The 15,906-nt window shown below is 46.7% G+C and overlaps 1 protein-coding gene across 2 annotated transcripts; it reads right to left on the bottom strand.

Annotated features, from left to right (window-relative positions):
• Window positions 1–15,277, bottom strand: LOC105469460 (heterogeneous nuclear ribonucleoprotein U like 2). Of its 2 annotated transcripts, XM_011720479.2 has the most exons (14): window positions 14,438–15,277; window positions 12,162–12,297; window positions 11,787–11,863; window positions 11,459–11,598; window positions 10,677–10,767; window positions 10,465–10,577; window positions 9,984–10,247; window positions 9,687–9,809; window positions 9,151–9,279; window positions 7,896–8,064; window positions 4,346–4,546; window positions 3,213–3,286; window positions 2,848–2,955; window positions 1–2,725 (listed from the first exon to the last, which is right to left on the bottom strand). In XM_011720479.2, the coding sequence occupies exons 1-14, from the start codon at window positions 14,973–14,975 to the stop codon at window positions 2,645–2,647; spliced, it is 2,244 nt and encodes a 747-aa protein (XP_011718781.1). In that variant the 5' UTR covers window positions 14,976–15,277; the 3' UTR covers window positions 1–2,644. The 2 variants fall into 2 exon arrangements, with proteins under 2 accessions (XP_011718781.1, XP_011718782.1); XM_011720480.2 differs by lacking the exons at window positions 1–2,725; window positions 3,213–3,286 and having other exon boundaries at window positions 14,438–14,992.
• Window positions 15,278–15,906: the final 629 nt, after the last annotated feature.

Below are 15,906 nucleotides of genomic sequence, written 5' to 3'. Positions count from 1 at the left end.
TTCAATCCAAATGGTTATTTATTCTAAAACTGGAAGCTACTTTGCCTACATTTTCGCCAGAATGGTGTAATGAGAACAGGGGAGGAAAAAGTTACAGATGTAAACAATGACACAGTTACATTTTTTTTTAAATGGTAAAACCCTTTTTTACTGGCCACTTCCAAGAATGCTTTACAGGTTGTGCAAAAACATTTACAGGCTCCATGTGGTGTTTTTCTCACAAGCTTTCCTGTCTACAACTACAACAGACGTCTGATAAAACACAAAAAGTGTTCTAAGGAAAACAAGGCTACGGATTCCTCTGGTTACCATAATCCACATTTTCCCCCTTAACAAAGTTTTTCATAATAAAAAGACAGAAACAAAACCCAGACATCTACTGTTGTTGCAAATGATCTCTTGAACTAAACCAACAAGGATGTGGCAATTTCACTTTCCACCCACCTAGAAAAAATTTTGTAAAAAAGATGACTTTCTAGTGTCAAATATCAACAGCAAGTACCTCTCCTAATCCCTGCTGGGAAAAAACCTAACTTGATTTAGTTTAGTCCCCTTGCCCCTGAGGGCCCTAGCATCCCCATCCATGTCACAGACTACAAGAAAGATGCTATTCGCAGGACTAAACATCTGAAAAGGGGTGGCAGCCACTACCTCAGGAAATTCAATTTTCTATTATAACATAATCTTGCCCTAAGGGAATTTCTTTGGGCTCGTTTTTTACCTCCTTGCCTTGACATTATAAGCAAAGCTTTCTCAAACTCCCTTAATAATAATACAAAGTTAATGTATTACAGAAAAATTCATGCAATCACTCCACTGCCACACACAAATCCATTTGAGGACACTGCAGGGAAGCAGTGCCAAGAGAAAGGACATGACTATGAGAAAGCAAACGTATCTCCTACCAGCCCTGTTCCAGCCTTGGGGTCAGAGGTATTTGGGTGGAAGGGTGTGTCATGACAGACAGAGACACTGGAAGGCAGAATAAGGGTCTGTACACCTGAACAAGGGCTGCAGGGCAGTAACAGTGGGAGGAGGAGAGGAAGACCAAATCAGCACACAATTTTAAAGAGAGCTGCCCAGGTGAGGAAATGGAAGTGAAGCATTTTCTAGTGGCACAACCCAGATTTTCTCACTAGGAAGTGCTGCAGTATGTGGTGTCTGCTGAGTAAGCTCTCGGCTGACAGTGCTGAGCAGAAGGATGAATAAAAACTGAAGCTAGACAATGGAAAAGCATTCCATATCCCACCCATATTCTTGAACCCAGCAACCTACAGCTGTCTATCAAGAACTGGGCGGATATTGGTAAAGTCACAAATGAAACTATCCCAAATGAAGTCTCTTGGCTAGAGGCCTCTCTGGGGACACACAGGGAAAGCTCCCCAAAAGGAATTTTGTTTCTAGAAGTCAGGAAGGGGTGCTCCCTTTCACACGCACATTTACACACGTTCACACTCACTCTTCCCAAGGTTCAGCAGCCCCACTGAGCTGCCTCCCGCCCCCCACCCTCCCCTCTTCTATCCACTCTCTACCTGTGTATCAAAAAAACCAGCAGGGCACAAGCCCTCCACACTGTAGAAAATAGTTGCTAATTGCTATTCTCAGCACCTGGGCCTGGAAGCCCACACCACAGGATTCACCTATATACATATCCCGCTGCAGTGAAAAGAATCCTGCTGTGTTTTCGTGTGAGCTGAAACCCTGAGAAACGTTCCTTCTCTCGCACTGTAAGAGGACACTCTAACAGGGATGATTTCAGAGACCTCCCACCTCTTTCAACCTTGGAAGACAGAGACTAGAGACTGGCAAATCATAATCTTCAGGCTGAGGGCTGCAATCCCATTCTCCCCAAGATTTTATGGGAATTAATCAATGTGTTTATAGAGGGGGCAGGCTATTCTGCTCTGCAATCAAGGACAGTCCCCAGGCTTTCTTGGCCTGGGAATCCTGCATAATAGAACCACCCGCTGGCAGTCTCCATGCCTCAGCCAAACAGCACAAAGGCACAGGAAAATGGAGAGTTGGGACACTGTAAGCCTCCCAGCCCACCAGACCACATATCCCAAAAGGGAAAGGTCGGTAAAGAAAATACAAACGGTTAGTTGGTGCAAGTGATTGATAAGAGCCAATCGTTTATTTTCACTGCCCCAGTCACAAGCTCTCCCCCGTCCCGACTCCTGCCTGCTCCTACCTGCTGTGGAGAGCACCCTCGCACTGCCTCCCCACCCTCCCCACACCACCTCATCACTCTCCTTTACTTGGCTGCCAGTCCAGCTGCCTCAGAATGTCAGAAGGGTGCCATTTTCAGTTCTTTTCCTGTCTGACTGCAGGGTATAGAACAGGCAGCCCTAAGTGCTGCTTTCTGCGCAAATGTTTTTTGATTACAAATCTCTAACTAGGTTTGAAATGTTTTATAGAATAAGACAATATTCTTTTCAACAAACTTTAAAAAAAATGTACAGTTTCGTTGTTTCCACCTCCCCCCTCCCCCACCCCTGCTTGAGCACCCTCCCCCCCCACCACCCCTCCCCGGCAGCTCAGCCCCACCCCGACAGCCCCTGTTTTCCTTGGTTGTGTTTTGCGGGGGTGCCTGGCACCCCCAGAGATTCAGCTTCATGGCTGACAGGTGACCATGGCAGGGGCTTCACCGATACCCTTGGTAACCGTAGTAGTTCCTGTAGTATCGGTCTCTGTCCTGGGGGTGGTGGTAGTAGTAACTCTGCCACTAGAAGAGAGGGGAAACCCCATCACTTGGAGCCAGAGCTGGCTGAGGATGAAGAGGCACAACATTCATCCTTCTGCTCCTGCCCCCCGTTCACCCTGTATCTATCCCAAGATGATACTCACATCCCGATTGTATTGTCTGTAATAGTCTCTGTATCTGTTGTACTCATAATCTCGCCCGTAAAATCGATCATAGTCTCCCCTGTATCGATCATAGAAATTACGGTAACCCTGAGAAAGGAAAAGAAAAAGAAGTGAAGATTTATGGGTTTTTGGCAGCATGACCCACTGCGACCCCCTTTTAAATGGGACACATCTTAGCTCGATATTATAAATTGGTTTAATTTTCCCACAGTAAATCTTCCAGAACATATTAAATGGGCAAAACCCTAAGCCCTAAGAAAACAGGCAAACCACTCTGCTCCCCTAAGCCAATAGGAATGGCTCTCACAGCCCAGAGTGAGGAGCAGAAGGAGAGCTGCACTCACCCCTCTGTTTCCAGGCTGCCCCCAGTACTGCTGCCCGTAGGCCCGGTTGTCGTAGCCTCGGCGCTGCCCGCCCACTGGAAGAGAAATGGAGAGCGCGCTCAGACAGCTGGCATGGGGTCCTGGCTCCACGTCTGGGTGGAAATCAAAAAGTCGGAGCCAAAGGCAATTCTGGGGGAATATGAGGCCTGCTTCGGCCAGGCTCACGTATGTTAATTAAAGCACCAGCCAGGAGCTTTTAAAAAGTCTGAGGGGGGAGGGCAGAGGAACAGAGACACAAGAAAACCAAGCCACTTTGTTTTTGAACCTCCCCAATTCCTGTAAAACATTTAAGATGGCAAAAGGATACATGGCAGAGTTAGAAACATAAAGAAAAACTGCCATTCATAGAATCGCAGACTTTCAGCCCTGGAAGGGATTTCAGATGTCATATAACCCATACCTATCATTTTATGCAAAAGAAACAAAGTTTCTGTCATCAGCTCCTCAAGGGCGGGAACTGTCAGCATTTACAGTACCTAGCACATAGCAAGCACTCGAAAATTCTGCTGACTTAACAGTGACACACACACATACACACACATTTTTAAAGAGCAGTGAATGCACACTGGGGTTTTAACTGACAAACTAGACATTCAGGGGGAAATTAATTCTACTAATAGCCTAACTTGCTTGGTTAACTTCCTCCCCCGATAAAAAACACTGAATAAAGCATTCACTTTCTTGTCTATACAGTTAGGATGATCGAAATGACAGAGGAGCAAGAAAACTGAAGATGAGAATCTGATTTAACTGCACAAATCCTTCAGATAGGAACAGTGACACTGCGAACCCATGTGTTAAAATGAAAACTAGACAGATGAGAGAGCCCAAGCATTGCTTTTCAAAGAAAAAAATACTTTTGTGAAAAGTAATTCTTTTTTTAAAAAGAGAATTTTTGTTGTCAAAGAATTATGGAAAAAGCACAAGAAAAAGGCAGGGATAAAGAACACAGGAAGAAATAAGCTCCATGAAGAAGGCACATCCCTATTGTTAATGACCTGACTTGGTTTCCTTGGCCTTCCCTTGCACATCTTGCTGTACTAAGCACAAAGAATGGACAGAAGCAGGGGGGCTGGCAGGTCCCCAGGACTCACCATAGCCTTGGCCGCGGCTTCGGTTCTGCCGGTTACGCTTGTTTCGGTTGTTTCGGCGGTTTGTCCGCTTCTCGGAGGGGGGCAGAAGCTTCCTCGCCTCCTCCTTGTACTTAGTGACAATGGGCTGAGCTTCCTCCTTCTCCAGCTCCCCATATGTCACTTCATCCATATAGTCGCATTTTTCAGGCAAAGAGAAGTTGGCTATAAGAGTAAGAGAGAAGCTTGTGGGCCTGAAAAGTGCATAGATGGGTAAGAACTCATTACGAAAACTCTACTACAAGAAGCATATGACTTCCTATGCCTCACCTATTACTGCACAAAAATGTGCTAGGTTCATACCCACTCACATCTCAATAATGACATTAACTTTTTCTACTCTAAGTTTTCTCTAAATTGTAACAGACCCAGGCAATAGATTTACAAGTTCTCAAGTGATCTATAATAAATTAGGAGTGAACTGGGTTAAAGTTTCTTATCAGGACAGAAGCAGGTAACCAGAGGCTAAAAGTAACTGAGAAAGTTTTGGTGTTGGTCAGATAAGATGCTAAGAAATAACATTTTAAAAAGAGACTCAGTGATGGCCAGGCATGGTGGCTCGCGCCTGTAATCCCAGCATTTTGGGAGGCCAAGGCAGGCGGACGGCTTGAGGTCAGGAGTTCGAGACCAGCCTGGCCAACATGGTGAAACCCTGTCTCTACTAAAAATACAAAAATTAGCCAGGCATGGTGGCATGCGCCTGTAATCCCAGCTACTCGGGAGGCTGAGTGCCACTGCACTCTGGCCTTAGTGACAGAACAGAGACTCAATGAGAAACTGACCCAAGCCTAAAGGCATCTGCTCATCTATACAAGAAAAGAAGACAAGAGTACAAGGGCTCTCATTTACCACCTGTCCATGATAGGCCAGCACATCTGCCAGTCTCTGGACGTCAAGTTCAGAAGCTGAGTCCCCATGGAAATTCAGTTCATTGGGGCTCTTGTGATTCTTAGATGAATAACACTTGGCCCTCAGTTTTATAAAACTGAGCTACATTTCTCTGAGTGCCTAAGTATGAGTTATAGACTGGCATAGTTCATTTTGAGTAAACTCTGAGGATCTGGCTCATAGATGTGCAAACCAGTTCCCATGCCTGGGGAATTATCAGAATTTGAAGAGCAAACAGTTGATAGAGTAGGTTGGATGTCAGGAACTAAAGGCAGCAAGGGGAAAAAAAATCACATTTTAACGGAATAGTAGGAGGATCAATCAAAATATTAATATTTCTTTCTTGTGTAGACATTACTGTCTTATGTATTGCATTACAGACTTCAGCCAAATTAACAAACAAAACATAAACATAATGTGATACCAGAAATCAAGTTACACCAATGAGATCATTCACTCCAACTGCTATATTTTAATTCGAACCACAATAATCTCTCCCTGCAGCCAGGCGCGGTGGCACACACCTGTAATCCTAGCACTTTGGGAGGCCGAGGTGCGGTGGATCACCTGAGGTCAGGAGTTTGAGACCAGCCCGATCAACATGGCGAAACCCCGTCTCTACTAAAAGTACAAAAATTAGCTGGGCGGGTGCCTGTAATCCCAGCTACTCAAGAGGCTCAGGCAGGAGAATCGCTTGAACCTGTGAGGCAGAGGTTGCAGTGAGCCGAGATCGTGCCACTGCACTCCAGCCTAGGTGACAACAGGGAGACTCTCAAAAAAAAAAAAAAAAGCAGCCGGGCGCGGTGGCTCAAGCCTGTAATCCCAGCACTTTGGGAGGCCGAGACGGGTGGATCACGAGGTCAGGAGATCGAGACCATCCTGGCTAATACGGTGAAACCCCGTCTCTACTAAAAATACAAAAAAAAAAAAACTAGCCGGGCGAGGTGGCGGGCGCCTGTAGTCCCAGCTACTCGGGAGGCTGAGGCAGGAGAATGGCGTGAACCCGGGAGGCGGAGCTTGCAGTGAGCTGAGATCCGGCCACTGCACTCCAGCCTGGGCGACAGAGCAGGACTCCGTCTCAATTAAAAAAAAAAAAAAAAAAAAAAAAAAAAAAAAAAAGCAGAGTAAGAAATGTAGACAAACAGTAGATGTACCAGAAATATTTACTTAACAAATAACAGATTCACAGAAGCCTCTCCGTTGAGTTTAAATCACCCTACGGTCACTATTTTCCTTTCTTCTTTTTTTTTTTTTGAGATGGGAGTCTCCCTCTGTTCAGGCTGGAGTGCAGTGGCACAATCTCAGCTCACTACAACCTCCACTTCCCGGGTTCAAGCAATTCTCTGCCTCAGCCTCCCAAGTAGCTGTGATTACAAGTGCCCACCACCATGCTTGACTAATTTTTTTTGTATTTTTAGTAAAGACAGGGTTCCACCATCTTGGTCAGGCTGGTCGTGAGCTCCTGACCTTGTGATCCACCAGCCTCAGCCTCCCAAAGTGCTGGGATTAGAGACATCAGTCACCGCGCCCGGCTCACTATTTCCCTTTCTGTATCTTTTTCTTTTTTTCTTTTTTTTTTTTTTTTTGAGACGGAGTCTAGCTCTGTCGCCCAGACTGGAGTGCAGTGGCGCGATCTCGGCTCACTGCAAGCTCCGCCTCCCGGGTTCACGCCATTCTCCTGCCTCAGCCTCCCGAGTAGCTGGGACTACAGGCGCCCGCCACCACGCCCGGCTAATTTCTTTTTGTATTTTTAGTAGAGACGGGGTTTCACCGTGTTAGCCAGGATGGTCTCGATCTCCTGACCTCGTGATCCGCCCGCCTCGGCCTCCCAAAGTGCTGGGATTACAGGCTTGAGCCACCGCGCCCGGCCTCTGTATCTTTTTCAAAACGAGTCAAGGCGGCTGGGTGCAGCCGCTTATGCCTGTAATCTCAGCACTTTGGGAGACCAAGGCAGGCAAATCAACTGAAGTCAGGAGTTCCAAGACCAGCCTGGGCAATATGATGAAACACCGTCTCTACTAAAAACACAAAAATTAGCTAGGCATGGTGGCACATGCTTGTAATCTCAGCTACTTGGGAGGATGAAGCAAGAGGATCGCCTGAACCCAGGAGGTAGATGTTGCAGTGAGCTGAGATCACACCACTGCACTCCAAGCTGGGCAACGGGGTGACACTCTGTCTCAAAACCAAACCAAACCAAACCAAACCAAAACAAACCAAGAAAACAATGAGTCAAGGGGTTACTGCTTCTCTCTGCTCATTCATTCACCTACAAGTGCTTGTAACCATTAAGTTCCTCTTTAGATTTATATTTTAGATGTAGAGTGTCACTCCAGGTGCTAAGAGGCTTCAATAAGGTGTGCACTGACCAGGGATAAAATCTCTTTAACTTGTTATCGTGAGAGCGGCTTTGTTATAAAAGCAAGTTCTCTCACATTTGCCCTCTTGCCTTTTGCCCTCCTGCCACAGAATGATGCAGCAAAAAGGACCTCATCAGATGCCAGTGCTGTGCTCTTGGACTTCCCAGCCTCCAGAACCATGAGGGAAATAAACCTCTATTACATTTGTAAATTACAAAGTCTGTGATATTCTGTTATAGCAGCAGAAAATGGACTAAGACACCCACCTTTCATCTCCAGCATTATAGATTCAGGCACATCATCTCCCTCTACTTCCTTCCTCAATTCCAGCCTCTTCTTCCAGTCTTCCTCATTAGGGACAACCACCACCACTTTCCGAGAGAAGGTCTTGAACAGTAATAGCTTCCGCCGTTGGCCAGAATTGTACACATTACACTAAGAACAGGAGGAATAACTGATGTTTTGGAAGAAAATGATCACTCAAATTTAACCAAAAGAATCAGTATCAGCCAGGCACAGTGGCTCACGCCTGTAATCCTAGCACTTCGGGAGGCCAAGGTGGGCAGATCATCTCAGGTCAGGAGTTCAAGACCAGCCTGGCCAACATGGTGAAACCTCATCTCTACTAAAATACAGAAATTAACTGGGCATGATGGCGGGTGCTGTAATCCCAGCTACTCGGGAGACTGAGACGGGAGAATCGCTTGAACCCGGGAGATGGTGGTTGCAGTGAGCCGAGATTGCACCACCGCACTCCAGCCTGGGTGGTGGCTGAGCAATATTCCATCTTCAAAAAAACAAAAAAGGCCGGGTGCGATGGCTCAAGCCTGTAATCCTGTAATCCCAGCACTTTGGGAGGCTGAGGCAGGTGGATCATGAGGTCAGGAAATCAAGACCAACCTGGCTAACACGGTGAAACCCTGTCTCTACTAAAAATACAAAAAATTAGCCAGGCATGGTGGCGGGCGCCAGTAGTCCTAGCTACTCTGGAGGCTGAGGCAGGAGAATAGTGTGAACCTGGGAGGTGGAGCTTGCAGCGAGCCGAGATCGCGCCACTGCACTCCGGCCTGGGCAACAGAGCGAGACCCCATCTCCAAAAAAAAAAAAAAAAGACTCAGTATCTTTGGTAACTCAGAAGACATGAGATGAGGGATCAATACACATGATCTTCTTTAACTTTTCAAACTACGTGACAGGTATTATCCTGTTTTGCTCATTAGGGAAACTGAGGTTCACAGAGGATAAAGGACTTATCCAAATTACAAACCAGAATGTGGTGGAGCCAGGAATTCAAATGAGTTCCAACTCTTTCCATTGTTTTTATTACATGTTTTAGAGCCTGGGTCCATATATTTTCAGGTAAAAACACTAATCAGGGGTACCCCTGAGTTCAAAAAACATTGCAACCATTAACACACAACCAGATGATCATAATTAGGTAAGGTGATTCTGTTCCTTAATTCAGTCTCTCTTTATATACACACCCCACATTGACTCTAGACAATTTTATCAGTTTAATACCTGATCAAGAATAAAGTTCCTCTTTGTCCGGGAAGCAATCTGGACCAGCTTACTAAGGCACTGGGAGGCTTGCTGAACTAAAAGGTCTCGGCTTTTGGGGTCCATCTCTGGCTCCTCGAGCCCCTTCATCTGATTAGTTTGAGAAGTGGTGAAAAAAAAACACACAAGTTATATATCAACTTAGAGCCCAAGAGTCACTGGTACATGTCACCTCTTCAAATACTGAATCTATGATATCATTCTATTCCTGTTCTTTGGTGCTGTGAATGTTGTCCATTTCCTGCAGTAGTCATTTCCAGTCTTAACCTGGATGTATTTCAGATCTTATGTGCTTTCAGAAATGTGACAACACAGCAAAGAAAAACAAAAATAAACCCACCTAAAACACATAGAGAGAAAAATCTCATTTCTCTATTTATGGGACCCTTGTTCTCAGACACCTGAAACTAACTCTCCATTAAAGATAGGTTATAAGAGTCTCTTGGTATGTGAAGAGCAAATACTGTATCTGACAAATATCCCCAACAGCAACTAACCCTCATTTGATTGAGCACAGTCTCAGCTCCCAGGACATTATATCTTTTCTCAGGGTTTTCTTTTGCGTATTTCAGTGCCCACTGGGTCTTTCCAGATCCCGGTAGTCCCACCATCAGAATAACCTGCAAAACACAGAACCAGAAATATAATGAAAGATAAGTGAGGGTCATGTTTATCAAATCCAATTTAAGAACATTCTCCCATTCCTGTTTGGTAATGCTCTGAGACCTGGGAGAGCATATGCACCCACCTCTGCAAAGTATACAACCTCAGTGTTTGTATACTATTTGGCATACCTCACATTCCTCTATGGTCTTGGGAGGGACTGCAGTGCGCACACGCTCCTCAACAGGCACAGCATGAATGAACACAAACTCTTCTGGTGGTGGGAAGAAGGGCTCCTCCTTCTGACCAAAGTTTAATTCTACAACACAATTTTTGCAGAGGACATGGGGTAGAAGGGCCCGGTCTGCCAGGGATTCCTTGTTGATCCAGAACGCCACACCTAGGTCTTCTCCATTCTTGGAGAAGGAAAGTTCTACTTCTTCAGTCTCAAAATTCTACAATGACAAAGGACAAGAGCACTTATTGGCTGACAAGGCTTCAGGTTGATTAAACTTTACAATTTAATCTTTTTTCACACAGACTGCTGCACAATGTAACTAAGCGAGCCACGCATCATATGCGTAAAAGCCAATAGTTGATGGGAAGCACAGTGAATTCCCAGTGCCCTCTATCCACTCCTTGTTATGACCCGCGACTTTCAGGAGCACTCACAGCAAAGCAGCCAATAACATCATTCTCCCCAAAAGTCTGGCCAAATTCCTCAAACTGTCCATTTTCTGCCTTGAGTCCTCGTCCATCGAAACCGTAAGAGAATTCATCTTCACCTAGAATAGTCAACAAATTAGTTACCTACATCCGGACTTGCCACAGAGTAAGCAATATGGTAGTAAACACTAATGAAGAAGTTAAAGAAATAACCTTACCAAGCTGTGGACGGGAAAAATCAACAGACCACCCAACTCGAAGGAGAGAGACCTCCGTGCAGCCTTCTTTCATTGGGAGATTCTGGGTTACCTGGCCAAGTCAGAAAGGGAACTATTAGATATTGTGACCAACTGAGTAGCAAACTCAGAGTTAGAAAGACACGATTTTTATACAAACTGAAAAAGACAATTATCTCAACATCAGAATAACAGTCACTGAACTGAAAGCCACAGGGATCAATTTCTTGGTTACTGAAACTAAGGTTCTTGTTAAAGCACAGTGCTTTTACCTACCTGCACTAATAAAAGCCTGATTGGACAGAAGTCCAGTATACATAGGTAGTAGTTTAATGAATAAATGAAAGGTCTTTTAAAAAAAATCTTTGTTCCTCGGCCAGGTGTGGTAGCTCACGCCTATAATCCCACCACTTTGGGAGGCCAAGGCGGGCGGATCACCTGAGGTCGGGAGTTCAAGACCAGCCTGACCAACATGGAGAAACCCCATCTCTACTAAGAATACAAAATTAGCCGGGTGTGGTGGTGCATGCCTGTAATCCTAACTGCTACTTGAGAGGCTGAGGCAGGAGAATCACTTGAACCTGGGAGGCAGAGGCTGTGGTAAGCCGAGATGGTGCCATTGGACTCCAGCCTGGGTAACAAGAGCGAAACTCCGTCTCAAAAAAAAAATAAATAAATAAATAAAAAATAATAATAATCTTTTTTTTCTCCCTAAGAACTGTAACTATCCAGGAATAAATGAATGAATGGTCTTAATGAGCTACCTTTGCCTCAAAGCAGACTTTTCCCTTTGTCACTCCATAAGTACTCCTTGCCCCAGACCAAAGGGTGGGGAACTTCTCTGAGAAAAGGGGCTGCCCTCCATAGCGGTCTTTGCTCACTTGAAAATGCAGATCCGAGGTATCTGTAAAGAAAGAAGCAATCAGTTTACTCCAATGTCCAATACTTGTAAGCTACCAACAGAGCACAAGTGTAGCCAGTTGTTGAAGTGGATACAAAGTCTCATAGAATTTATAGGCTATGAAGTTTTAATCTCCAAAATCACTTTTAGGAGATTAGTTAAAAACCACAATCTGTCTGCCTTATACATACACGTGTCCAGGTTCACAAGAGTTTGATCCTCCTCCTCATCTTTTGCCTCTTCTTCAGGAGGCAGTGGAGACTTTGAGCTATATATGTAAGATAGAAAAGAAACACAATGTAAACAAAGTCCTCTTCTTTGAGAGGTGTGTGTATGACATTATGTCCATTTTAAACTATCAGTGAATATCAAATCCCAGCAGACAGCTTTTTTCAATAAATGAGAAAGGGCAATATGAGTTTCCATGGTAGATGCAATCTAAAACTCATGCCTATAAAAACCTATTCCATTTTGAATCCACCCTCCTTCCAGTCTCTCCAGTCAATACCAGGTATACCAAAATCAGAGCAGACACTCCCTTCAAGGAAAGGGACTGTTTCCCTCACCGGCTGTGGTAAGCCTCCTCTCGGAATTCATAGTAAGCTCGGCCATGTTCATCCTTCTCATCCCGCTGTCTCTTTACCCCCCGCCGCTCACCATCTGAGCCTGCTGGTTTTGACTTTTCACTATCTTGGTCATCTCCTACAAAAACGAGGGAAAGAAAATCAGCAGTTTTCATACTGGAGTGTAGAATAAGCTCAGAACTAATAGACACTAACAGGGAATCTGAGAATCTGTCTGATCAAAACAACTAGGTTATTCCCACTACATTCACAGAACATTTTATTTCTAAAGATCATCTTTCTGTCATTGGCTGTGATTTTATTTTATTTTTTAAAAAAGGGACATGGGCTAATTACAGTCAAGCAGTAGATAAAAATTGGACAATTTTTGCATTCTAAATTTATCCACTTAAATCAGGTCAAACTTGCAGATTTCCCCAACAATATGACATAAAAAATATCCCCTAGGTCTCTAAAAAAACTTCAAAGGTTAATTTGACTCTTGTCAGATCTAGATTTAAGGTAGGCAGTTAATACGTATTTTTAACACTTTTCCACAACTTCATGATACAGAGAAGCCTCAATTTTTCTTTTCCCTTTCCTGTTTTGAAATGCACAGCCAAATGGACTCAAGTGCATTAAACATAGTTGTATTTTTACCAGGGACTTCTACTGAAAGTTGTAAGAGCAAACCACTAAGTCATAAGAGATCCATAAATAATACCTCATCTATACTGCACATAATTTGGGGCAGAAAGGTGGTGGTGTACATTTAGCAACATTCTCTACAAGGGGAAAAACCCTGGAATTTTTCCCTAGGCTTTTGCATTTTGCAACGCTAAGGTTTTTAATAATGATTTCTTTAAAAATCTTTTATCCTTCAATATATATATTTTTGAGATGGAGTCTGTTCTGTCGTGCCCAGGCTGGAGTGCAGTCTTGTGATCTCGGCTCACTGCAACCTCTGCCTCCCGGGTTCAAGCCATTCTCCCGCCTCAGTCTCCCAAGAAGTTGGGATTACAGGCACCCGCCATCACGACCGGCTAATTTTTTGTATTTTTACTAGAGACAGGGTTTCACCATGTTAGCCAGCCTGGTCTCGAACTCCTGACCTCAGGTGATCCACCCGCCTGGCCTCCCAAAGTGCTGGGATTACAGGCGTGAGCCACCACACCCAGCCTATCCTTCAATATTTTTATCTGCTCTTTAGGATACACATAAGTCAAAGGTTATGTAATGGGATTTTTGTTCCAGGACACAGGACAAACAATCTGCAAGTTGCATGCGATTGTTGTACAATGGGTTCAGACTCTCGGTTAGTGGCCTAAAAAAAAGACTAACAAAAGAACTAAGGCCACCCACCTTATAGTAAGACTTATCCTCCCTACTCTGACATAGTGTTATGGATCAGTTGTAATCATCCAATCACTTCAAAAGAAAGGAGAAAGGTCACTAACTCCCTGGGGCAATTCTACAACACACTCTTCCACAAGCTTACTCAACGGACCCACCAGCACCTCAATCATTACCAGTCAGGAAACGAGGGACCTGAAATGTAAAAGGCTAGCACCAGGTATTCAGCAAATCTACAAATATGCCCATCCACGGACTCAGTGGGAGAATTAAAATGTAATCATAATCCAAGCAAGATAAAAACCCTAGCCAAGTAACGTTAACTAACTCTAAATGCACATGATTAACGTTTTCTCTTCACTGGTTAACTATTAAACTCGACAGTGTTACACTAGAAGCTCTCCCCTACAGCTCAAAGAAGAGCAAAGTTGGATTTTCAGATTCTCTGGCTCAAGCTCTGGTAACATGCTTTTAACTGAGCGGACTTTGACGGACTTCGATTTTCGCTTAACATTTTTACGGTGAAAAAGTTAACAGGTAGCCCAAAGGCCTGACCCTCTAACCGTGGGCCTAGTTCTCCGTGTAATCCCCAATTGCTTAGCACGTTCTCAACTAAGAAAAATATAACAAGCACCGTGGGAGACTGTTCCACAGGTAGCTCACAAGCAGTTCGCGTACAAAATCACTCACTGCCATCCACTATCACCAAGGAACCAAGTTAGGCAGGAACCTTCCTCCTGCAAAGAGTAGGACCACGAGAGGCGGCCTAACCCCTCAGAAAGGTGGGTAGAGAATGAAAGGCATTCCATCAGATGGCACTTTGAGGCAAGCGAAAGCAAGGACTCGGACCCCGCGGTGCAGGGCGGGGTGCTAGATCAGGGGAGCAGCCGGCAGGTTGGAGCCGGGCTCGGCTGCCAGCTCCTCACCCTGTTCCTCGGCGGCCTTGTCACCCGGCACCTCGGATCCCGGCGTCTCGTCCCCGCTCCGTTCCTCGGGTTCGTCTTCCTCCCCCTTGCCGGGGCCCTGCTCTTCGCCACCATTTACCCCGCCTGACCCGACCGTGGTTTCCACCGGCTTCTCGGAAGCATCTGGCTCGGCTGCGGCCTCCATGGCTGCCGCCTCCGGGGGCTCCGGCGGCGGCTGCGCGGCCTGACCCAAGGCCTGAGTAGGGGGTGGCTCCTCGTCCTCGTCCTCAAGCAGCGCCTCCTCGTCCTCCTCCTCCTCCTCTTCGTCCTCCTCCTCCTCCCCGCCCGGGCCGCCGCCCGACGCGGCCACAGGCCGAGGCTCCGCCTTGCAGGCCCCGCCGGGCCCGGCCCCGCCGCCGCCGGCCTCGTCCTCGAGCATCTCGGCGTCCAGCGCCTCCTGCAGCCGCTGCGCCAGATCCACTTTGAGGCCGCGCGAGTCCAGGCCCCGCCGCTGCAGCTCTGACCGCAGCTCGGTCACTTTCAGCCGCTTCACCTCCATCGCCGCCGCCGCCTCCTCCGCCTCCCGCCGCCTCCTCCCCTGCGAACCGTCGACCGAGTCCGACCGCGCAGGCGCCGCCGCCGCCGCCCGCCTCCGCCTCACGCGCCAGCACTAAGCCCGCGCGAGCGAGCGCACGCACGCAGGAGCGGAGTCCGCGCACGGTCCCACTGCGCAGTGTTTGCTTCTGCTTCCTCTCCCCTCCCCCTTTCGGCTCACGGAGCCCAAAACAACGCCGCGGGGAGCTGTTTCCCCTCCAGGCCTTCGGTTCCCCAGCCGCGGGCAGGCGCGCGCGGAGGACGACGGAGTTCCTCCCGCTTCCTCCCGCCCCCTGGCGTCCCCGGGCCAATCGCCGCCGGTGCTTTTACCGCGCAGCCGCAGTGGAGTCCAAGACGGGCAAGGCTGGCTGCGGCTCAAGTGCCTCGTAGCACGGAAGCGTGTGCGCGCCGGTCTTTCTGTACTTCCAGCTGGGGGGTTCTGCGCAGCCGCGCGGAGCTCCCTGATGCCATTGCCCCTCCCACTACTGTTACTTCCGTCTCACTTCCAATTGCTGAGGCGTCTTAGGGGTCGCTAGCCTCTTTTTCCTGCTGTCTGTGCTTGCAGCAGTAACGACAAAAAGTCAAAAGAGAATGTGTTGCAACATGTAAGCCTACTAGCAATTGTGTTTCTGGCTAGGAAGCAAAAGGACTCCCCAGAACCAAGAAATACAGTAATCACGGGCCCTCCTTTTTTCGCAATGCCTCAACTTCTACCCAGCAACTGAGGCCTTGACCCCGCCCTTTTTCTCTTATTGGACAACTTGAATCGTCATTTGCCGTTCCGATTGGTCATCCATGATCGTCCGGATTTTTCCAATTGGCGAAGCTGCCAGGGGATTTTTTTTTTCCCCCCCCCCCGCCCCGTTTGGTTCGTTGAGGAGGCGGGGTCGTTTCTG

This window comes from Macaca nemestrina, chromosome 12 (assembly GCF_043159975.1).
Source record: "Macaca nemestrina isolate mMacNem1 chromosome 12, mMacNem.hap1, whole genome shotgun sequence".
NCBI classification, from domain to species: domain Eukaryota; kingdom Metazoa; phylum Chordata; class Mammalia; order Primates; family Cercopithecidae; genus Macaca; species Macaca nemestrina.
Note: the sequence above shows the minus strand (reverse complement) of the source record. Positions and strands in the feature narration are given on the sequence as shown.

Coding starts and splice junctions, on each gene's coding strand:
- LOC105469460 (XM_011720479.2), bottom strand. CDS start 14,975: ATGGAGGTGAAGCGGCTGAAAGTGACCGAGCTGCGGTCAGAGCTGCAG. Junction 10,768..11,458: donor AAGTCTGCTTTGAGGCAAAG/GTAGCTCATTAA, acceptor TGACTTGGCCAG/GTAACCCAGAATCTCCCAAT. Junction 4,547..7,895: donor TATAATGCTGGAGATGAAAG/GTGGGTGTCTTA, acceptor TTACTCTTATAG/CCAACTTCTCTTTGCCTGAA.